We start from the raw sequence: 25,251 nt of genomic DNA on the forward strand, positions 1-25,251 counted from the left end.
TGGCTTCAGCCAGCTTTCTGTACCTATAACGATTTCAGCTTCTGTGCTTTCTATCAGCGCTTGAAGTTCCGGTACTTTACCAATGCAGCTTCGACAGTTTACAATTACAATACCGATTGCTGCTTGGTCCCCGCATGTCCTGACTTTGCCCAGCACCCTTTGAGGCTGATGCCCTTTCTGTACTTGCCCGAGGCCATCTAACATAAAAAACCGCCCAGTCCACGCCACACAACCCCTGCTACCCGTGTAGCCGCTTGCTGCGTGTAGTGGACTCCTGACCTATCCAGCGAAACCCGAAACCCCACCACCCTATGGCGAAAGTCGAGGAATCTGCAGCCCACACGGTCGCAGAACCGTCTCAGCCTCTGATTCAGACCCTCCACTGGGCTCTGTACCAAAGGTCCGCAGTCAATCCTGTCGACGATGCTGCAGATGGTGAGCTCTGCTTTCATCCTGCTAGCGAGACTGGCAGTCTTCACCATGTCAGATAGCCGCCGGAACCCAGAGAGGATTTCCTCCGATCCATAGCGACACATATCATTGGTGCCGACATGAGCGACCACCTGCAGATGGGTGCACCCTGTACCCTTCATGGCATCCGGAAGGACCCTTTCCACATCTGGAATGACTCCCCCCGGTATGCACACGGAGTGCACATTGGTTTTCTTCCCCTCTCTTGCTGCCATATCCCTCAGGGGCCCCATCACGCGCCTGACGTTGGAGCTCCCAACTACCAGTAAGCCCAAACCTCTGCTACCTGGTTGTCTATTAAACCTGAAAAGAATAAAATGGCGCAGAAGTTAGCCCTTTCCCCACATGTGACTATTTTGGGTTGAGAAGTGAAGGGAATTGTGTTACAAGTTCCATTAGATTGGTAACTTTAGCATACAGCAGAATAGCGTTTTAAAAAATATGGCAGTGAATGTACTCGAACGCGCGACATCTTATCTACCGTGCGCGATACTTACCATTACGCTACTAGCTGACACGTAGCTACAATAGCTCCAGAAGTGAACTACAATTCCTCCAGAACTTCTACATTCCACAGCGCTGTGAGATAATGCATATGGCCAGGTGAATACTTATGAGAAACAAACAGTTATACCTTTTCTTTTGCACTGCACGTCGTTTTCAACAAACAGATAGCGCAATAGAGTAGCTCAAGTGTAAAGGAACACTTCCTATTTAAATTTCTGCATCCTACACTGTTGGTAGTTCTGTGTTGGTGGCAGTTACGTGATTTTATTTTGGTGATTACAAAATAAAGTTGAATGTAAGCACTGGGTAGCCGAGGCAGAAAGTTCATGGTGATTCGGTCAACCAAGTAAATGAATTTACTGAACATGCTGCAAATTGATACAGGGGGCCTGTGTGTCAGATGTCTAAGCCAGTGTGGCACAACGTCGTTAGATAGGAAATTGACCGACTGGGAAGAGGATTTGGTTCAAAAAATGGCTCTGAGCACTATGGGACTCAACTACTCAGGTCATCAGTCCCCTAGAACTTAGAACTACTTAAATCTAACTAACCTAAGGACATCACACACATCCATGCCCGAGGCAGGATTCGAACCTGCGACCGTAGCGGTCACGCGGTTCCAAACTGAAGCGCTTAGAACCGCACGGCCACACCGGCCGGCTAGAGGATTTGGTGGTCTGTTGGATGATGATAGGTTTATATATCTATGGTTTGGGTTCGATTCCAGCTTTGGTCAATGATTTTAGATAGGGAGATACAGATTCCATTCTCTTCTGGCTACACCAAGTGAAGAAGACATAATGGCATTGTGGTCTGAAATTCACATTAAAAATTATATTCCTTCTCTACCAAGTAGACGTTAGGTTGAGCCACAATAAAGTCTCGAGTGGCGACATGTAGAAAATCTATCATCAGTAACCTTTCTTATACTATTTATTTCTAGTGACGAAACAAACGCTATATAGGCTCACAGGACACTTATTCCATCTTTTATCTGAGCTTCTGCATGTCGATAAAATTGGTTTTGAACTGGGAATGCCTCTCAGACCGCCCTTAACGTGGAATTTGATCCCTTCGTGACAATACAGCTCGGCTACAATTTGTTGTTTGTTCAAAACTGTAGATTCCTCAACATCTCCACATATTGCGCGTGAATGGGTACGAATCCTGGCCCGCCACTAAATATTATGTTATGTATTATCAAGCTCTAGCATGAGAACACCTATTTGCGAGATCACTGTAAGTTCAAGATGTTATTCCGAGCTGCTGGTGGAGAAAAATTCGGTAGCTGACGTCTCTTTGTGTATAGTGAACAACGATATGTGTGGAGCTCTATTCCCAGTCAGCACTGAACTCTTCGTCATATTATTTCTGGTTCAAACATGCTCACACGTCGCTGCTGGTGCAACAAACCAATATTTAACGTTCGTTTTCTCTAGAACAGAACAGCGATAGATACCAGGTTGGAATCCTGGGAAGAGAATTTTCCTGGGAAGGAAAAAATTAATGTTTCGTCTCCTCATTTAACTTAAAACATCTAGCTACTGCCGAGAAAATCCGATATGTCGCAGTTGATTGTGCTTCGATAGCTATCAGATTAGGTTATGGGTTCGAATCCCTGTCCAACACTATGCTTTACCTCACGGTATTTCAAGTAAGTTACTTGTTAAGAAGCAATATTTAAGATCTCTCGTAGTTCGTCAACACGGACAATAGGTACTGGGTAGGAATTCGCGTCAGTTAAAAATGTTTGCGTTATGTAATTTAAAGTGGGTATGTGCTAACTGATACTGTCTAAATTCGAGGTATATCACTCTCTGTATTCCTAATCAGGAATGACTGTTAGTTTCCGTCAGTCACGAAATCTTTGCTTAGTCTGCATTACCTGGGTTTGAATCCATATGCAGAACGAGACGGTTCGTCGTGTCATTTGAAGTTCATACATATTCTCAACTAGCTGCTCGTGAAGAACTTAAATTTTTAATGTCATTTTGTGTTAAATAATAAGTAAGGTATCTTACTTTGCAGAGGAAATCATGAATTCGACGAACTTACTACGTGCATTACCTACCTGACGTAATAATGAGAATGGTATCATTTCATGTATGTCATTTATTGTAATAAATGTGAGCTTACAAGCGTTAAGAACAGTCTTATCTGTGATAAGGTGTTCCCTGATATTTGTAGTATCGTAGTATTACTTTACATCTTGAGTTTTTGCGATACAGAGCAGTGTTTTCTAGTGGTGACTTGTTGGAACCATTTTCAATAGTCAAACGACTGTACTAAGGAGCGATTAGACGACCTGCTAGACAGCTGCGTTATGTGGTTTGCATGCGAATCGGGCGAAATGCAATTCAGGTCGTTCGGATACTTTTGAGTATGACTGTACCTAAAGATTTCTAACTAGTGAGTGGTTTGATACTAGCCTCCATCCCCTACTGTACAGAGTTAATCTTTTCATCATTGAACACTTACACCAAGGGGTTAATACACTGAATTCGCCTTCGGAAGAGTGGCGCTACAGATCTGTCTCACCAGCCACCCTTAAATCGCTTAATGCAAATGCCGCGATGTTTCCTTTCGAAAGTCAACGGCCAACACTCTTCCCCCAGTTCGAGCTTTCACTCATCTGTAATGTCCTCGTGGTCGACAGGACGTTAAACACTCATCGTCCTTCCTCCCTGTATACCCACTACAATCAACATCCTGAATAATTTGTCTCCTGTATTCCAGCTTTTAACTCAATCAACAATTTACCTATCTGGTACTTCGTCTGAAGCCAACATACCTATTCATGAATGTCTGGACAGGCGTACCATTAACTTGTCTCTTGGTAAATACAGGTAGACTTCTTTCTGCCACTTGTTTCTTTCGTACTATGCGTATTAATTTCTAACGCCTTTCTGCTGCACCGCACTTCTTCATCTCTGGTTTTCATGTCCACGCAGTTCTGTACTCCAGATGCACAGTTTTAGAAGCACCTTCTTGAATATCATTTGAAAGGAGTATAATTCTTAACATGATTGAATTCCTCGCCTGAAAAAATCTACTTCTGTTATTACAAATGTGCCTGTCACTCTTCCGAATCTTCCTCTAAATTCGAATGTAAGAAATAAGCCAAACAATTTGTCCCCAAAATCTTTCAATAGAATGAACAATTTTACTCAACGTTAATCCCTTTTGTTGTTTTTTGTCTTCTTTAAACAACTAGAACAGTAATGTCGGCTATCAATGAGTTTTGCTTCCTGATTAGCAGTTGTAAAATATAATTGCAGTCCAATGTGAGTATATTCACAGCTAAATAAAAGTAATTATGATACATGTGCATTGCATATTGTAAGTGGCGTACCTTCTTGTTATTTCCTCATTTTGATTTTTATTGGAGCATTTAAGGTGTTTTTCTAGACTTAATTATTGCTGATACCCTGAAGGTCATATTTTAATGCATTTTTTTACTTGATTGGCCACATTGAACCACTTGAGTCACTCCATGTTCACTTTCTGTTTGAAGATTGGACTACTTGCTCCTTGGCTCAGCCCAGTAGTTTATCATTCGTTCCGAACGCAATTTTCTTAACTCGTCTGAAATCTCTACCGGTCTTCTGTGAGCCATTTCTGCTGAAAATTTATGATTCATAAGTAGAGCGTTAATTTTGTTTTCGTTCTCTGCATCAGTAAGTCTAAGTCCGATTGCTTCAAGATCTTGCTGAATTTCTTTGACCCACTGTCCTCCTGTCTTCTTTCCGGGACTTCTCATCACTAGTTGTTTTAAAATCCTGTTGTCAGGCTGTCGTAAGACAAGAAAGAAATATGAGATTCTTTTCTTCTTGATTGTGCTGATGATTGGGACAATCTCACAATAGACAGTTTCATTAGGGAAGATTCTCCAGACTCCATCAACCTGGTATTTTTTATTCATGCATGTTCTGATAATTCTTCGTTCAGTCTCGAGGAGGATGGCTAGAGGACAAATGTAAGGATGTAGAGGCTTATCTCACTAAGATAGATACTGCTTACAGGAAAATTAAAGAGTCCTTTGGAGAAAGGAGAACCACTTGCATGAATATCAAGAGCTTTGATGGAAACCCAATTCTGAGCAAAGAAGCGAAAACAGAAAGGTGGAAGGAGTATATAGAGGGTCTATACAAGGACGAATTACTTGAGGACAATATTATGGAAATGAAAGACGAGGTAGATGAAGATGAAATGGGAGATATGATACTGCGTGAGGAGTTTGACAGAGCACTGAAAGACCTGAGTCGAAACAAGGCCCCCGGAGTAGACAAAATTCCATCAGAACTACTGACAGCCTTGGGAGAGCCAGTCCTGACAAAACTCTACCATCGGGTGAGCAAGATGTATGAGACAGGTGAATACCCTCAGACTTCAAGAAGAATATAATAGTTCCAATCCCAAAGAAAGCAGGTGTTGACTGATGTGAGAATTACCGAACTATCATTTTAATAAGCCACAGCTGCAAAATACTAACGCGAATTCTTTGCAGACGAATGAAAAACTGATAGAAACCGACCTCGGGGAAGATCAGTTTGGATTCCATAGAAATGTTGGAACACGTGAGGCAATACTGACCCTACGACTTATCTTAGAAGAAAGATTAAGGAAAGGCAAACCTACGTTTCTAGCATTTGTAGACTTGGAGAAAGCTTTTGACAATGTTGATTGGAATACTCTGTTTCAAATTCTGAAGGTGGCAGGGGTTAAATACAGGGAGCGAAAGGCTATTTACAATTTTTTACAGAAACCAGATGGCAGTTATAAGAGTCGAGGGACATGAAAAGGAAGCAGTGGTTGGGAAGGGAGTGAGACAGGTTGTAGCCTATCCCCGATGTTATTCAATCTGTATATTGAGCAAGCAATAAAGGTAACAAAAGAAAAGTTCGGGGTAGGTATTAAAATCCATGGAGAGGATATAAAAACTTTGAGGTTCACCGATGACATTGTAATTATGTCAGAGACAGCAAAGGACTTGGAAGAGCAGTTGAACGGAATGGACACTGTCTTGAAAGGAGGACATAAAATGAACATCAACAAAAGCAAAACGAGGATAATGGAATTAGTCGAATTAAGTCGGGTGATGCTGAGGGAATTAGATTAGGAAATGAGACACTTAAAGTAGTAAAGGAGTTTTGCTATTTGGGGAGCAAAATAAATGATGATGGTCGAAGTAGAGAGGATATAAAATGTAGACTGGCAATGGCAAGGAAAGCGTTTCTGAAGAAGAAAAATTTGTTAACATCGAGTATAGATTTGAATGTCAGGAAGTCGTTTCTGAAAGTAGTTGTATGGAGTGTAGCCATGTATGGAAGTGAAACTTGGACAATAAATAGTTTAGACAAGAAGAGAATAGAAGCTTTCGAAATGTGGTGCTACAGAAGAATGCTGAAGATTAGATGGGTAGATCACATAACTAATGAAGAGGTATTGAATAGAATTGGGGAGAAGAGGAGCTTCTGGCACAACTTGACTAGAAGAAGGGATCGGTTGGTAGGACATGTTCTGAGACATCGAGGGATCACCAATTTAGTATTGGAGGGCAGCGCGGAGGGTAAAAATCGTAGAGGGAGACCAAGAGATGAATACACTAAGCAGATTCAGAAGGATGTAGGTTGCAGTAGGTACTGGGAAATGAAGAAGCTTGCACAGGATAGAGTAGCATGGAGAGCTGCATCAAACCAGTCTTAGGACTGAAGACCACAACAACAACAATCGAGGGCCACATTGAAAAGCAAAGGGGACAATCCATCACCTCGTCTGAGTCCTGTTTTTATTGTGAAAGCTTTTGACATTTCTCCTCTAAACTTGACGTTTGAATTTGTGTTAGTAAAAGATAGCTGAATGAGTCTTACCAGTTTGGTATGGGGGCCATATGCTCTAAGGACTTTTAGAAGTTTGGGTCTATGAACACCATCATATGCTTTTTTTTTAAATCTATGAATGAGATTAATAACTGTTTGTTTCTATACCTGTAATACTCCATTATTAGTTTCAGGCTAAGAATTTGGTCTGAGCAGCTTCTGTATGGTGGAAATCCCCCTTGATATTCTCCAAGTTGTGGTTTCAGAATGTTTTTGATCCTATTGTAAATTATACGGGAGAAAATTTTGTATGAGCAGTCGAGAAGGGTTATTCCTCTGTACTTATCTAGGTTGGTTCTATCTCCTTTTTTAAATAATGGATGGATTATTTTGAAGTCCATTATTAATTAAGAAATAATTAATTTTCTATGTTTTGATTACCCACAATTCAAAATGTATTATTACAGTGTTTGCAACTCAACTGATAAATAACTTAATTAAAGATTAACACTAGCTTTGATTGCGGATATAATGGTTGCTTGCCATACTCTAAAAGTCTCCGATATATGTTGTACCTTGCTAAGAGTCGTTTCCATATCGTTTCCATACTAATTACTTCCGTAATGGGAAGTCTGTTGATAAAAACTCATCTTCGGTAATTCTATCTTACTTACGCATCAGCTGCGCGGTTTTTCTAACAAACTGTTTCAGTTTACACGGACTAAATAATTGTTATCTGGATGCTGCGCAGCTGCTCAGCACACTTAATACCCACTTTGATAGCTGTTCCCAACGCATAAAATATTAAGTTACTGTTGCATGGCTCCATATATAAATTCTCCAGAAGCTTAACCTTTTTGATATTTGTCATGGTAACTACTTGAAGAAAGCTATGTTTTCAACTTCCAAATGTCAAACAACGCGTAGCCGGCATTTTCACGAGATCAATAACAAATTTCGAGCAACTAATCTGGAGAAGAATTATATTTATCGAGCATCCAGCCGAGTAAGTTAGCGAAAAAACTGAGAAGCATGAGTGAGATTCACTTTCAGCCTTTTCCCCGACTCAGTTAGTCTTAACGAAAACTTTGATTTCTGTCACGACCTCATTCGGATGGGAGTGTGAAGATTTTAAATTAAAAATTTTGTAAGCGGCCCAGCTTTATTCGGTGGGTATCCACATACTGCTTTTTAATGGTTCGGTGTATTGCTAGTTTACCCAAAAGTAACGTCCCATACCACTGGTAAGTATCACGCTAAAGATGTTACAGTTGGGGTCTAGTCACACTAACTTGCAGCATATACGTCTGTTGACTCACAAATATTATCGTGTTGTCTGTCTCAGGCGTTATGGTCGTACACTGCAATTTGTTTGGCACATGCACACAAAGACTGAGCGTATTCGTACACACAAGGTAATGTTAGAAGGGTTGCAGAAAAACATGGAAACACCAAAAATACAACTCATTACCACGTCTAATACGGTACAGGAAATCCGTTGGTATTCAAAATAGCTTCTAGTCGTTTCGGAATGAATAAATAAGGTCCTGTAGTGTTTTGAAGGGAATCTTATACCATTATTTCTGCAAAATAGTGGCAACTCCAGGTAGCGATGGTGGAGGTGGGTGATCACGCACCCTTCTCTCCAAAGTAGACTGCAAAGGCTCAATAATATTGAGGTTCGGTGACTATGGTGCCCTGGGGAGATGCGACAAGTCATCCTCGTGCTCGCAAGACCAGTCCTGGACGATACGAGCTTTGTGGATAGGCGCCCTGTCGCCTTGGAAAACAATCTCACGATTGGGGAGGAAACATTGCACCACGGGATGCACCTCATCAGCCAAAATGATCACATAATTCTTGGCAGTAATGCAATCTTTGCTGAGTAACCATGGCGCCCGTGGAATACCATAATACGGCAGCCCAAATCAACACTGAACCACCGCTATGTTTTCACTCAAACTCTGTCAGAAGTTGGAAACAGTGTGGAACAACAGTCATACGACCATATGAATTTCTTCAATTGCTCTTTAGTTTGGGTATTTTGGATTCGGCACCACGTTTTCCTGTTACGAGCATTTTCATCCCTAATGAGAGTCTTTGAATTCCAGATCTTCCTGCAGTTCCTTGTTTATGGAATTCCCTTCGTGTTGTATTGGTGCTAACAGGATTCTCGATTGCGACATTCAGTTCTGGAGTGACTTTTGCGGCTGTAGTCCTCTTATTTTTCGTCATACTCCTCATCAATAACAGTCTGTTACGATCACTCAGCACACACTTTCGTCCGCATTGTGACTTAGCGGATAACGTTTTCCAGCTTTCCCTGTGTGCCCTATAAATGACTAATACAGTGCCTCCTGAAACACCAAACATTTCCGCTTCCTTGGTTCCTAGACCACCCACAGTAATGAGCACCAACAATTTGCTCACACTCGAATTCACTTAGCTTCGACATAATGTACTCACAACACTTTTTATCACCATGGCTGACACTCGCAACGTATCGAGGACATTGCACAGGTGCCGCACGTTGTGAAATACAAGAGCGCAACTCGCAGACTTTTTTAGCATCTGCATTTATGTTCCAGCACGCATTTCTCGCTGTATTTCTACATCTTTAACCAACTCCTGTACGACCAACAATTTAACATCCTCGGTCCTTAAGTAGCGTATATGCTACTTTCAACTTTTATTTTCTCGTAGCTCGGGTAATAAACTAAATTTGTTCCACGCCATTGTAGCGTACAATTTACGCCTTCTGCTTTCTGTGTATTACTTGTTTTCGTTCCTGCAAGCTCCCTGTAAGTTTCAGCATCTACTTGAAGAAACCTATTTATCTCAGCGTCAGCATCGCTACGAGAAATAAAGGTAAATTTCTGTTTGTTTTAGTAATTTTGAGATGTAATGTGTATATATATGCTAATATAGTTTACACTAACAAATAATTGACATTTAACTTTTATTTGTATAGATCGCGAGTTTATAAAATATTTCCAGTTTCGATTCTGTTAGCAATTATCTTCTGATCTAAAATCGACAGAAAAAAAATATTACTCGTAAAAAGTTCTATCTACTTACGATAATTGGAATATGAAATGCAGGGAAAGTAAAAAGAACATACCATAAAATACTGTTACAGAGTGGAACACGTCATATGTTGTATGTTCAAGGACTGAGTTATAAAACTACTGTTTGTGATGCTGCTTTTTAAGATACAAAGAGGCATGCGTCTGATACAGGGCACCACTGTATGGACAATTACATATTAAAATTTATCATCTTAAAACAAAGTTAAAAATATATAGCGACTAGAACCGCTCGGCCACCACGGTCGGCTGTTAATTTATTGTGGTAGGTCACTGTATGTCATTTATTGTGATTATGCTGTTTGAATATGTTGGTGAGATTTGGTTTGTCTATTTCACCATTTGTATCTTTATTTTTTTATTGCCGGCCGGAGTGGCCGTGCTGTTCTAGGCGCTACAGTCTGGAACCGAGCGACCGCTACGGTCGCAGGTTCGAATCCTGCCTCGGGCATGGATGTGTGTGATGTCCTTAGGTTAGTTAGGTTTAATTAGTTCTAAGTTCTAGGCGACTGATGACCTCAGAAGTTAAGTCGCATAGTGCACAGAGCCATTTTTTTAATTTTTTTCTTAAACAGTATTCTGCTGTACACTGTGCATCTGCTTTTCTTTTGCGTAAGTAGTGGGTGGCGACTTGGTGACTGTGTGGGTGAGTGTTAGGCCACACATACTGAATTCGTTCCTTAAGTGGTCTCAGGATTACTTTTTTTATCACAACTAACACACATCAGTTCCGGCTGCGTTCTCCCTACATAAAAACACAGTTCGTACTGAGGTTCAGATAGTACGTTAAGTCCGTAAGATCCCAAGAAGACTGAAAGAATGTTTCGAATGGATAGCAGGTCGGGGGAGACCGCAGGCATACCGTCGCCAATAGGACTACGTCCGGTAAGCGTTGTAGCGCTCGGGTAGCTCATTTACTTTAAGTAAGATGCCAAAGCTTGTTTTGAAAAATTAAACAGTCATGAGCGGAACTACATTGAGGCAGCTATAGTAGACTTCGAAATAAAGTCGTTCCAGGTAACCGAAAGATGCTTTATTAGCGCATCGTCTTCTAACTGGAATTTGTGTTTCTTCCTGTAGTTTTGAGCTCCAGTTGCCGCAGATGTAGTCACAGGCCATAACTCTACAACAAACGACGATAAAGCTAAGATTGGTTCCATTCCACGGTGGGCCCCTGGTACAGCAACCGGTATGAATTTTTTGAACTAAGACAGGCTTGGTTGCAAGTTGTTTTATCTATTTATTGGCAATGACACGTTTCGCCCTTGTGGGGCATCTTCAGATCAACCTAGGTTGTGTAAAATAACACTGTGAGGCGGAGGTACATTAAAAACGGAGGGACAGGTATGGTATGATGCAAAGTTCCGTGGCGTGTAGCCGTCTCTACGACTAACAGTAACCGTGAACTTATGTAAGAGTAATGTGGGCAACCAACATCAGCGTGTGACATTAAGACAAAAATTATAAAGAAACATCATCCTCTCGTCATTAGACAAATAAAAGCATAAGGGTCGTGAAACGGGGAATAAAATGCCAAAGTATAACTACAATGTCAACTAGACAGAGGAATTGTTCCAAACGAAATAAGTATTTAAAAAAGCGTACATAATACGGAGCCACTGGCGTTCCGGCGTACTCAGCATGGAGAGTAGCGCACAGCAGACAAAATGTAAATATAATGCGTATATTTTATTCATAATGGATGCATTTGAACTCCGTTACTGTTCCTTTATAGGGTGTAGAATAACAACAGCCACCAGTCAGTCTCATGTATAGTGTTATTGTTAGACAGGTTTTAACAGTTTAATATTTTATAGAGATCATTTTACTCATTTAAAACCATTGCACTTATTTTATTTTAATTTAATTTGAATAATTTTGCTATTGGCGTAATTTATTGTTTTCCGCGTAGTCTATGTAATTCAGTTGTGCAAACGATTTTCTTAAGATCGTTGCTTGAGTAATCAACGCCATCTACTCTTAAGTTCTGTTACTACGGTTGTATAATCTTGTGTTTACGGCTCTATATTTGTGTGGCCGACTGCGAAGTCTGACGTGTCTTGTGTTGTCGATCGCATTATATTTACATTGCGTCCACTGTACGCAACGCCCCATGCTGTGTACACCGGAATGCGGTTGGCTCCGTATTATGTACGCTCTTTTAAATATTTTTCTTCGTTTGGCATACTTCCTCTTTCCACTAGATATTGTAGCTACACTTTGACATTTTTTTTCCTGATTTCAGGTCCCTTATGCTTTTATTTGCCTACAAATCCCTTCAGATCCTTGAACGCCATGCTCTCCGCCTCGCCTATCGCATCCGTCTCCCCTTCCCCACGCGGATCCTGTATGACCTCATTCCGTTCCCCCACCTCCTCCTTTTCCTTGAAAGGATACGGATCCTCTACACCTCCCATAAACTCGATCCTCCTCACCTGCTTGTCTCTCCCATCCTCTCCCACTCCTGCCTGTTGCTGCGCCTGTATTCCTATGTCCCGCCTGCTCTCCATCTCTCCACCCTCCTTACCCTCTCCCAAGGTGGCTTCCGCCAGCTCCCCCTCCCTAATGATGCCCTCCTTCCCTCCATCTACCCCTCCTACCAACTTTGATCCTCCCTCCCTCTTCCTGTGTTTGTTGCTTTGGGCACCCTCCCTCCCTTCTCTCCTTCTCTCCCCCTTCCCTCCCTCCTCCCTTTCTCCCCACTCCTCCCCCGGGCTTCCCCTCCCCCATCCCTCTACTCCTCCTCCCATCTCATCTGCCATTGGCATCGTTGTTCTCCCCTCTTCCCCCCCCCCCTCACCCTTCTTCAACTCTTGGCAGGTCCCCGGACTCGCACACGTTACGTGGACATTCGCGCCCCAGAGATCATCGCCATCCATGTCTCGTGTGTGCCGTCGTGTTTTGTGTTCAGGGTTCACCGTCACGCTCCATCGTTCACGTGTACCATCAAAGTCATCAGTGCCTGTGCGTCGTGTCAACAGTTTGTAGTGTGGATTGTCATCGAGTGTGAACGGCTTCATGTTTTTTATGTTCATTTGTCTACTGTTTTTTCCCCGCCGTTTTGTTCCAACTCATGTGTCTTCTCTGTTTTACCATTGTAATATCTTGGGCTGAAGAGCGGCGTATTGTGTTGCTGCCAGCCTACCTGGTTTCATACGGGTATTAAAATCACAATAAAGAAAAAAAATTATTTGCCTAATGACGATAGGGCCATGTTTCCTTATAATTTTTATCTTAGTGTCATACGCTGGCACTAAAGGACGGATGTTGGCTCCCCACATTTCTTCTTACATCACAGTTATTATTATTTGTAGAGACAGCTGCATAGCCCGGAACTTTGCGTCGTGCTACACCCATCCCCCCGATTTTAATGTAGCTATGCCTCACAGTGTTATTTGATACCCCTAGGTTAATCTGAAGAAGCCCCACAAAGGCGAAACGTGTCATTGCCAATAAATAGATCAAAAAAACCTGCAACCAAGAGTGCCTTATTTCAAGATGACAAAACCGTCTATTGAGATGCATTGAAGTAGTATTAATTTAGCTTAAGTGTAACTGAAAGAGATAAGCTATCTCAGAGCCATCTCACAAGTACACACCTTCAGGGGTGGAGTTGTACTCTGGGAGCGATATGGCACTGACGTTGACGTTGAACTCCAGCGAAGAGTTCAGCCGCAGGAGTGCCGTATCGTTGTACAAGCCACCACTGCAAAAATAGAAGAGAAGGAACAATTACTTAGCAGCCACATAATACAGAACATGTGAAAGGAGTGCCACTGATTTCAAGTACACTGCTGGTGACTAACACTTCAGTGTAACTGCAGAAAACGGCGGGAGTAACGCCATCTCTATAAGGAAAAATTCGGGAGGGGGTTTCTCCCTCACAAATCGCATGAGTTTGTCGATTCTTTGTGAGACCCTCATATTACGCCTCGTGGAAGAAGAAGAAGAAGAAACGTCTGTCACCAAAGGCTGGAATGGACCGTGTCAGGACTGTGGCCCATCGAGACTGCACTTTGTCTTTCTGCGATATATCTATTCCTGTTGTTTCGGACCCCACGACTGCCATGCAGATATGGGATCAAGAGGGTAACACTCAGTGCCATGCAGGATGAGAGCGGCCCTGCGCTACTAGCGCCTTAGAGGACAGTCCCTAGAAGAAGTCTCCAAAGTTTCTCATTACTGGTTACGAGGGTGGCGGTGCACAGCGACCGAGACGGCAGATCCGACAGGTAGCAGTCTCGAAGGTGGATGTCCTCTTGGCTTGCATTGCTTGTCCGAGGCGATGACGTTATATCTGGTCAGCGATGACCGAATGTCGCCTACTTTTCCAGGCTCATCAGCAGGTTCCAGCATCGCTCTGTTTTGCTATAATGGCTTTCAGGATTTCAGCTCGTAGCCTTTCCACCATATCAGCAGACTGATAGGCGTTCTTCTGAAATTTTTACTCTCTCTCTTACGAAATCAAGCCGTGCTTTTAGAATGACGTGGTGTCTTCTTGTCAGTGAGGTCATGTTGCTGAGTTTACAATTCAAGTCTCCCACTCATCCGAAATTAAACACTGTTTTCCATATTTGGTTTGCTTCCCGCAACGTCGGCGTTCTCTCTGTTTGTGGTTTTGATTGCGACATTTGTCCCTAATACATTTCTGCTGTGTAATATATCTCTGACATAGAATGACACACCCATCCGAACTCAGTGCAGCTCGACGCCCAACTGAGATAGGGACGTTCTTGCTGATAACAATACAACAAATCAGCTACAAACTTAGTCACAAAATGGATTTTCACTCTGCAGTGGAGTATTCGTTGATATGAAACTTCCTGGCAGGTTAAAAATGTGTGCCGGAATAGGACACAAACTCGGGAACTTTGCCATTCACGGGCAACTGCTCTACTTAGGAGGAAGATAACGGATAAGGTACTGGCGGAAGTAAAGCTGTTACGACGCGTCGTGACTCGTACTCGGGTAGTTTAGTTGGTAGAGCACTTGCCTGCTGAAGGCAGAGGTCCCACGTTTGAGCCCTCGGCTATCACACAGTTTTAATCTGCCAGGAAGTTTCAAATTTAGTTATGTTTTCTTTTACTACACCATCTACGCACAATAAGTAGAATTTTGCTTCTTGGTCTCCTTTCTGATGTTGCAGTTTTAATGACGATCATTGCACATCTACAATGAAAAAATTACATTTAAATGTATTTGAGGTGGTGTGAGTATGATTATCTGCTGATTATTAAATAGCTACAAGCATCAGTTCTAGTCAGTATACAGATGCAAGACTGCTGGAGTCCCATGAAACGTCTTCCTGCTTAACTTTAATGTTTAATTGATAACAGAGCGTTGAAGATTAAGATTCTTTTGCAGCCATTAAGTCGATGAATGTGCTTCTTGTTTCGCAAATTAAATATTTTAAGATATTACAGTCAGCCAGTATAGCCGTAGCTACCCACGCTGGACGGCCAGTTTTGTAAAAAGGTATAGATAGCGGATATGGAAAGACGTAGGAATACTGGTGTATGAAGTTTGTCGATGGTATGTTTAATGAAACGCTTCGTTGGCGTTACAGTAATCTGGCTCGATGCCCTCTTGGCAGATGTTGTTTCTACTCTATGCGCTATCACTGACGCTTTACATTTGAGGTGTTGAGTTTCAAACCAAGCCACGTCATAATGTCGGTCACACTGATTTACACACGCCATCCGGTTATCAGTATTAAACTCTCCCGCGTCCTGAAAAGTAATCTCGCATATGTTAACCACTTGGTGTTGTATAAGGCTTTGAATATTGGGGTGAGTTTCAAATCCTTAGTTGTGAGTGCTGAGTGTGTTGACGACCAACTTGGTGAGCGCGGGAACTGCTACACAACGTAATCCAGGCGAAGGGAGAACGAACTTCGACAACCATATCCTAAAGATATGCAAAACCTGGACTTGTGTGAACACAAACCCACTGCCAACTGGCAATTCTGTTGCAGCGGCAAAGGTGGTTGACGTTCAAAAACGGTCGGTGAAGCACTTTGGTGCATAATTGGCAAATCATACTCGTGAGCAGTATTATAACCGTGTGATTTAAAACAAGAAAGTGGTTCAAAATGTTAACACAGGATGACGAAATCTGTGAACAAAGATCTGCAGAAGAGAATCGTAACATTGATTTTGAGTTTCAAATCTAAGTCGAAATAAAATACACAAAATTCTTGGGAACAATGGCTATATCTTCCAATATCCTGGATACTTATAGACACCACGAATGACGATTAATTCACCAAATTTGAACACCACTCTCACTACATTGTGTCTAGGCTATAACAGCAGTAATATAATAGTATGTAAATTAGAACATAAATTACATGTTTTTCTCTTTTTTAAAAGAAATGTTAAGAAAATCACTTGGCGGATACTGCAACTCATCACTTCATTTGTGCTAAGCGATCAGTTTCACGTTTTTCTGCCTCTTTGTCGCTATTTGTTTTGTCCTATTTTATCACTGACTTCCGATAGTTGAACGTTATCTGCCCCTCTTTTTTTTTCTTTTAAGTTAATAGTCATAGAGTAAGGTGGCCCGGAGGTATTAGAGCGGCGGTTGAAATCTCCGCCCAGTCATTCAGAATTAGGTTTTCCCTGATTTCCATAAACTGATTTCCCTAAAATGCCCCGATGGATCCATTGAAAGAATACGGCCAATTTTTTCTTCATTTTCCCCATTCTGAGCTTGTGCTCCCCCTGTAATGTTTTAGCTGTCGACAGGTTGTGAAAACCCTATCTTCCTCCCATCCTTCGATGATAAGCAGGAATACCATAGTTAAATGTGTCCGTTCTTCCTGTCAGAAAGTCAGCATCCCTGAATGAACTCAGATGGCGCAGTTAGGTCCCCGGTGTAAGGAGTTGTTTGAAGAGTAGGAAGCAAGTCAAGGATACCTGTTTTCAAAAGATGACATTGAAGGCTGGAAGAGGAATGTGAGGAGCGCATGCCTCACCAACACTGCAGTCTCAAGGTGCTTTAAAGCAGAAGCCATCAGCCGACATCGTATGGTAATCTTGATCTGATCGTATGGGTACCCTGTTTCCGCGTGAAGGTTAGGATTGATACATCGTTTCATGTGATCTATTAGGACGTCGGAGAAACGCAGCAGCAAAACACCTCCACCAAAATCTTGACCAGGAACCTATGTTTCCAATGATGGTCGATTTTCTATGTGGAATCTGGAAGACACCAAATCATTTCTGTATGAGCTGACAATGGACAGATAATATATCAACATAAAACTTTATCTTTACATTGCCTGGAGACTGGGAGGTACAGGTCACACTTCAAAGTAATTCTTAGCAAATAACATTGTTTATCCTGGTGCCGAAAGCGATGTACATAATTCCTAACTGGAATAGCAGCGATTCTGCATGACATGGATTCGACAGGAGCTAGGTAGGTTTGTTGAGGCATATAGCACCAGACGTCTACCCACACGTCGCGATATGCCCGTAAATTTCAGAGCGGTGGTTCATGAGCACGGGACTGGCGGCCTATACCTCACAGGTGTATTCCGGCCGATTAAAATCAGGCGAATTTGGTGGTCAAGTCATCGACATGAGTTCACTATCATACTCCTCAAATATTTCCTACACAATTCGTGCCCTGTGGTAGGGATGGTTATATGATGAGAGGTAACGTCGCCCTCGGGGAAGCCATCAAACATTAATTTCACGCCGCCCACAGCTGTCATTGAGTCTTCTATTACTACTAAAAGTCTCGTAGAAGCCCCGATGAGTGAACGCTATAGCATATTACTGCCCCTTCACCAGCTTACCACCGTGGCGCAGTATATATTTTGGTTGAGGACCCGTTCGTCTGGATAACAGCGTCTCTGGACACAACCTTCGACGTGATGTAGAGGTGATTCATCAAACTAGCTAACGCATTTCCATTGATCCACAGTCCACTCTCGATGATCCTGTGTCCACTGCAGTCGTAACTGGCAATGTCACTGAGTTAGCACAGAAAGACTTAGCGGTCACCTGCTGCGGAGCAAAATCTTCAACAAAGTGCGCTAAACCGTGTGTTCAGAAACACACGTACCTGCTTCAGCATTGTACTCTTTTGTGAGATATGCCACCTGTTTTGGTTTACAGAGCGAGCAAGACTCCGACCTCCTCATGGCGTGGACATCCAACACCTTCTCGGTTACTACTGGTTCCGCCGTCTTTCAACCACTTTCCATAGATTCTCACGCTAGTAGCCCGTGTACAGTCGACCAGCTTCGTCGTTTCCGGTATGTTCGCTCCGAGACACAGGGCCATAACAATTTGCCCTTTGTCAAACTCGCTTACGTCAGTGCATCTCTCAATTTGCGACCGGTATCTTCGCTAGAATGATACCCCTTTCGTCTCTGCTCCTCTTACGTCCTTTCCTTACCAAGACGCGTTCCCACTTAAGTCCAGCAGGCGGCATTCAAACTCTCGACGGCAGCGCCCGCGTCATCTGACAAACGGAACAGCTCCTGGGTCGTGTGACTTTGATGTCGATTGATGTCGTCATACACTTTTCTGGCTTTCGGCATGAAATGAAACGCAAGAGAGGTAAGACTTCGATATTGGTGCATTTAATCACGTCCAGGACGTGGATGATCGATGTTTGGAACAGAGCATCTCTGAGATCTTGCAGGCACTGTTTTTTTCACTTTCCTCCATGCCAATTGTGTACTGTGAGTATTAATTCGTTGGAAAATCACAACCGCCAGAATGAACTTCTTTCACTAAAAGAGACCAGCGACAACTGGCACGTATGTTAGAAGCGGGTAGAGCGGCCACAGTGCGACAGATCACTCGCCAAATCAGAGCCGGCTGTACATGAAAAACCGGTGAGCAGCCCTACACCACCTCACTGTGACTAAAAACACATCTAATACCAGTGGCATACTATCTTTTAAGTTGTAAGTAAATCACAGACTGACTGCCATAGTATCGTTGCGGATCAAAACCTAAATACAGAGACCCAAGATTAGCGTGCAACGCTCATATTTATAATCTCTCACATCCTGTAAGAATTTTCAAGGCATTATAATGAACACATTAATTTTGTCAACAGTATACATCATTTTAAATTTAATACATTAATTTTGACAAAACTGTACTTTTTAGAAAGCTGAGAATTACGCTCACAAGAATGTAGTACTTTACTGTTTATTCAAATCTAAGTTTATTCAAATCTAATTCAATTTTTCCCCCCCATGAACCATGGACCTTGCCGTTGGTGGGGAGGCTTGCGTGCCTCAGCGATACAGATAGCCGTACCGTAGGTACAACCACAACGGAGGGGTATCTGTTGAGAGGCCAGACAAACGTGTGGTTCCTGAAGAGGAGCAGCAGCTTTTTCAGTAGTTGCAGGGGCAACAGTCTGGATGATTGACTCATCTGGCCTTGTAACACTAACCAAAACGGCCTTGCTGTGCTGGTACTGCGAACGGCTGAAAGCAAGGGGAAACTACGGCCGTAATTTTTCCCGAGGGCATGCAGCTTTCCTGTATGATTAAATGATGATGGCGTCCTCTTGGGTAAAATATTCCGGAGGTAAAATAGTCCCCCATTCGGATCTCCGGGCGGGGACTACTCAAGAGGATGTCATTATCAGGAGAAAGAAAACTGGCATTCTACGGATCGGAGCGTGGAATGTCAGATCCCTTAATCGGGCAGGTAGGTTAGAAAATTTAAAAAGGGAAATGGATAGGTTAAAGTTAGATATAGTGGGAATTAGTGAAGTTCGGTGGCAGGAGGAACAAGACTTCTGGTCAGGTGAATACAGGGTTATAAACACAAAATCAAATAGGGGTAATGCAGGAGTAGGTTTAATAATGAATAGGAAAATAGGAGGGCGGGTAAGCTACTACAAACAGCATAGTGAACGCATTATTGTGGCCAAGATAGATACGAAGCCCACACCTACTACAGTAGCACAAGTTTATATGCCAACTAGCTCTGCAGATGACGAAGAAATTGAAGAAATGTATGATGAAATAAAAGAAATTATTCAGATAGTGAAGGGAGACGAAAATTTAATAGTCATGGGTGACTGGAATTCGAGTGTAGGAAAAGGGAGAGAAGGAAACATAGTAGGTGAATATGGATTGGGGCTAAGAAATGAAAGAGGGAGCCGCCTGGTAGAATTTTGCACAGAACACAACTTAATCATAGCTAACACTTGGTTTAAGAATCATGATAGAAGGTTGTATACATGGAATAACCCAGGAGATACTAAAAGGTATCAGATAGATTATATAATGGTAAGACAGAGATTTAGGAACCAGGTTTTAAATTGTAAGACATTTCCAGGGGCAGATGTGGACTCTGACCACAATCTATTGGTTATGAACTGTAGATTAAAACTGAAGAAACTGCAAAAAGGTGGGAATTTAAGGAGATGGGACCTGGATAAACTAATTAAACCAGAGGTTGTGCAGAGTTTCAGGGAGAGTGTAAGGGAACAACGACAGGAATGGGGGAAAGAAATACAGTATAAGAAGAATGGGTAGCTTTGAGGGATGAAGTAGTGAAGGCAGCAGAGGATCAAGTAGGTAAAAAGATGAGGGCTAGTAGAAATCCTTGGGTAACAGAAGAAATATTGAAGTTAATTGATCAAAGGAGAAAATATAAACATGCAGTAAGTGAAGCAGGCAAAAAGGAATACAAACGTCTCAAAAATGAGATCGACAGGAAGTGCAAAATGGCTAAGCAGGGATGGCTAGAGGACAAATGTAAGGATGTAGAGGCTTATCTCACTGGGGGTAAGATAGATACTGCCTACAGGAAAATTAAAGAGACCTTTGGAGATAAGAGAACCACTTGTATGAACATCAAGAGCTCAGATGGAAACCCAGTTCTAAGCAAAGAAGGGAAAGCAGAAAGGTGGAAGGAGTATATAGAGGGTCTATACAAGGGCGATGAACTTGAGGACAATATTATGGAAATGGAAGAGGAGGTAGATGAAGACGAAATGGGTGATACGATACTGCGTGAAGAGTTTGACAGAGCACTGAAAGACCTGAGTCGAAACAAGGCCCCCGGAGTAGACAACATTCCATTGGAACTACTGACGGCCTTGGGAGAGCCAGTCCTGACAAAACTCTACCATCTGGTGAGCAAGATGTATGAAACAGGCGAAATACCCTCAGACTTCAAGAAGAATATAATAATTCCAATCCCAAAGAAAGCAGGTGTTGACAGATGTGAAAATTACCGAACTATCAGTTTAATAAGCCACAGCTGCAAAATACTAATACGAATTCTTCACAGACGAATGGAAAAACTGGTAGAGGCCGACCTCGGGGAAGAACAGTTTGGATTCCGTAGAAGTGTTGGAACACGTGAGGCAATACTGACCTTACGACTTATCTTAGAAGAAAGATTAAGGAAAGGCAAACCTACGTTTCTAGCATTTGTAGACTTAGAGAAAGCTTTTGACAATGTTGACTGGAATACTCTCTTTCAAATTCTAAAGGTGGCAGGGGTAAAATACAGGGAGCGAAAGGCTATTTACAATTTGTACAGAAACCAGATGGCAGTTATAAGAGTCGAGGGACATGAAAGGGAAGCAGTGGTTAAGAAGGGAGTAAGACAGGGTTGTAGCCTCTCCCCGATGTTATTCAATCTGTATATTGAGCAAGCAGTAAAGGAAACAAAAGAAAAATTCGGAGTAGGTATTAAAATCCATGGAGAAGAAATAAAAACGTTGAGGTTCGCTGATGACATTGTAATTCTGTCAGAGACAGCAAAGGACTTGGAAGAGCAGTTGAATGGAATGGATAGTGTCTTGAAGGGAGGATATAAGATGAACATCAACAAAAGCAAAACGAGGATAATGGAATGTAGTCGAATTAAGTCGGGTGATGTTGAGGGTATTAGATTAGGAAATGAGACACTTAAAGTAGTAAAGGAGTTTTGCTATTTGGGGAGCAAAATAACTGATGATGGTCGAAGTAGAGAGGATATAAAATGTAGACTGGCAATGGCAAGGAAAGCGTTTCTGAAGAAGAGAAATTTGTTAACATCGTGTATAGATTTAAGTGTCAGGAAGTCATTTCTGAAAGTATTTGTATGGAGTGTAGCCAAGTATGGAAGTGAAACATGGACGGTAAATAGTTTGGACAAGAAGAGAATAGAAGCTTTCGAAATGTGGTGCTACAGAAGAATGCTGAAGATTAGATGGGTAGATCACATAACTAATGAGGAAGTATTGAATAGGACTGGGGAGAAGAGAAGTTTGTGGCACAACTTGACCAGAAGAAGGGATCGGTTGGTAGGACATGTTCTGAGGCATCAAGGGATCACCAATTTAGTATTGGAGGGCAGCGTGGAGGGTAAAAATCGTAGGGGGAGACCAAGAGATGAATACACTAAGCAGATTCAGAAGGAGGTAGGTTGCAGTAGGTACTGGGAGATGAAGAAGCTTGCACAGGATAGAGTAGCATGGAGAGCTGCATCAAACCAGTCTCAGGATTGAAGACCATAACAACAACAACAACAACAATGCAATTTTACAAAAGAATATTGTAGAATGTGAAAGTTTTCTTCATAAATAATTTCTGAAACAGATTATGTTTTGAAAAAGAAAATATTTATTTCAAAGTAGAGTACATCGAGGTTAATACAAATAACTTTTACCTGTGTAAAAATTTTAGATACCTGTAATATATATTTTATAGATATCTTAATTTTATAATATATCTTTAAATATAATGTTTCACTGAAACTGCACTATTACAAACAGGTCCTGATGACTAAACAACGAATAAAAAATTCAATGTGAAAATTCTTAAGAAAATTTCGGAAATTTCTAGAACATACTAATTACACATTATATATTTAACAGACAGTTTGAAAGAAACATATATTGTAATTTGGATCATTAGTTCCTCCTTTTTTTTAGTTACTCCCCTTATTTCAAAATAAATGATGTGATGACATACCGTTATTACTATATGATAAATGTGTCATATTTGATTTTAACTCGAAAGAAGTGTATTTATAACTTACAACAAATGCTATACGAAATGTAAACTTATATATGGTGATAGTATCGCGTAATGCAGACGTAAATTAGTATCAAGAAATTTTACAAACATTGGTCTCAACTACTACACGGATACAGATTTGCTGCTTGACAACGTAAGGAAACTTTCCACCAAGGCACAAAGAAGATACAAATTTAGTCCCTGACTTTCCCCACATCACTGAGCTGGTTTCACCAAAAAATTCTAAACACTTCGAATTTTCTAAACATTCTGCATGACAAGCACAGTGCTGCACACACAAACTAAGTTGACGTTCGGCGCGGGGCTGATGGAACCGAATGTAAAGACATTTCCCATTTACAGTCGCTCCCATCAGCCACCGCGTTGAGTGTTAACTTTGTTTGCGCGAAAATTATTTAAAAAAAGAAGAAAAGGGTTTCACAGCAAAACCAATCCTGAAAAGAGAGCAGAAACTGAAACCTGAAGTAACTGATTTAATAAGGAATTTTTGCCAAAGTGATCAGCAGTTTAGAGATTTACCAGTTACAAAAGATTTTAGAAGCACAGAGAAAAAGTAGTACGGAAGAAAACCATTGATTTCAAGCAATTTAGCCCGAAAGGTATTCATATTTTAAGAGTGAATATCGGGAAACAGGTTTTTCTAATTGCGTTAACGTGGGTGCAAGTATAAACCAATGAACACTCGAAGTTTTTTAAAGAAAGTCGGCTGAACTCATGAATCCATGTACCCATTGGAATATGCCTGCGGCAGGGAAAGGGTACTTACAAAACCACAAGAGACGATGCATCCGACTTCTGGCAGATGGAGGAAATGTCATCGAGTGGGAGTAGTTTGTCAAACCAGTGGTTCACTGCAAGGCATGGAGGTGCTAATGTGACCATCGTGGTCACTTGATTACAATCCCACTGAGTACATATGCTACTTGACAGCAAATTATGTGCAGCTTGTACGCAGGTCCAAGAAATCTCCTTGAATTAAGGCGTTGATTGAGAGGATCCTCAGTCCTCAGTCTTTCAAGGGCTTGGCTTGTTCCCTATCATCAGAGCGAATTAGGGTGCTACATGCAACTAGACTCATGAGTGTGGTTTTTAGAAACACATAGTGACCCAGTTAAACACTTAAGTGAAAGTAGATGTTTTGTGTCATCGATGTTGCGCTCTGTAGTAGATACTGTACTCACTGGGCAAGGTACGGGTAGATGAACGCCTCGGAGACTCCCACGACCTGCTCAGTGCCCTCGTCCACAGTCAGGTCATACTCGCCGGCCACCACCTGCAACAAACGTTCCGCACACCCGTGTCAAATGAAGTCTGTCTCATTCGAAGCACTGTACAGAATTTGCAGGATACGAAAAAAACAGCAGCAACAGTTGAATGTCCAGTGAAATCAGTACGTGATTTCAATGACGATTAGATGCTAAATACACGAAATAGACAAAACCCTCAACAGAATAGGGCCAACAGTAAGCAGAGCACTCACATTCAAATCACTTACACCGAAACATACGGATTATTGGGTGTCCCCGTCACTCTCACTTTCAGTCAAGCTGTATTAAAACGTCCTTACAAGGAACGGCACTGAAAACAAGAGTGGCGGAATAAAGAATATGGCCATGTTAAATGCTCAAGTTATAGGAGGAAACATGGAAGATAATATAATAAAAAAAGTACGTCAGACACACCAAGGATAGGATAAAACACGTAGAAGTCTGTTGTATCATGCTCACCAGGAGGAAAATAACCAAATAATCGTGTAGGGCCATCAAATGGACAGTGCTATAAAAGTTTATGTGTTTCACTACAATTTATTTGAATTTAGCACTCGTCAGAATTTTTTTTTTAATTTTTCCCCCAATCTCCGTTTTCTTCTGTTCAGAAGTACCTAATAATGCAACTTCAGCTTGCAAAACTGGTTGTACTAATACAGGATTTTTCAACAGCTGCTACGGTTTTATATGTGGTTTCTGTTCTTTCAGACATGTCCGAAAGAACAGACACCATTTTGATCCTGCAGCTGCTATGAATCAAGACACAAAGGAATTATAGACATTAGCTGCCAGTGGGCATTGGTTTATATCAATGTGGCAAGTTGAAAATTTGTACTAGACCAGGATCCGAACCTGGGCTGATGCACTGACCAACTCACCATTCGGACACAGTGGTCAACACAGCCGCGCGGACTAGGCTAGCACGCCCCCTATCAGACGCAGATTCTCAGGTCACGCCACACACCCTACTGATGTTGTCTGGGTCTCACGGGAGGCATGCTAGGGTAGACTGCGCAGTCTGCATGACGTATTAGTCAGTGCCTCTGCCTAGAAAGCAGGAGACAAGGATTTGAATCAAC

General features: G+C 41.9%; 1 protein-coding gene across 1 annotated transcript in view; it reads right to left on the minus strand.

Annotated features, from left to right (window-relative positions):
- Positions 1 to 13,468: 13,468 nt before the first annotated feature.
- Positions 13,469 to 25,251, minus strand: part of LOC126155658 (trypsin-1-like) — a 45,652-nt gene continuing 33,869 nt past the window's right edge. Inside the window, exons 4-5 of the mRNA XM_049916243.1 lie at positions 24,086 to 24,177; positions 13,469 to 13,589 (exon numbers count right to left, since the gene is read on the minus strand). Of these exons, the coding sequence (XP_049772200.1) occupies positions 13,469 to 13,589; positions 24,086 to 24,177 (213 nt within the window). The remainder of the gene's footprint in view (positions 13,590 to 24,085; positions 24,178 to 25,251) is intronic.

The sequence above is a fragment of the Schistocerca cancellata genome, chromosome 2, assembly GCF_023864275.1.
Source record: "Schistocerca cancellata isolate TAMUIC-IGC-003103 chromosome 2, iqSchCanc2.1, whole genome shotgun sequence".
NCBI classification, from domain to species: Eukaryota; Metazoa; Arthropoda; class Insecta; order Orthoptera; family Acrididae; genus Schistocerca; species Schistocerca cancellata.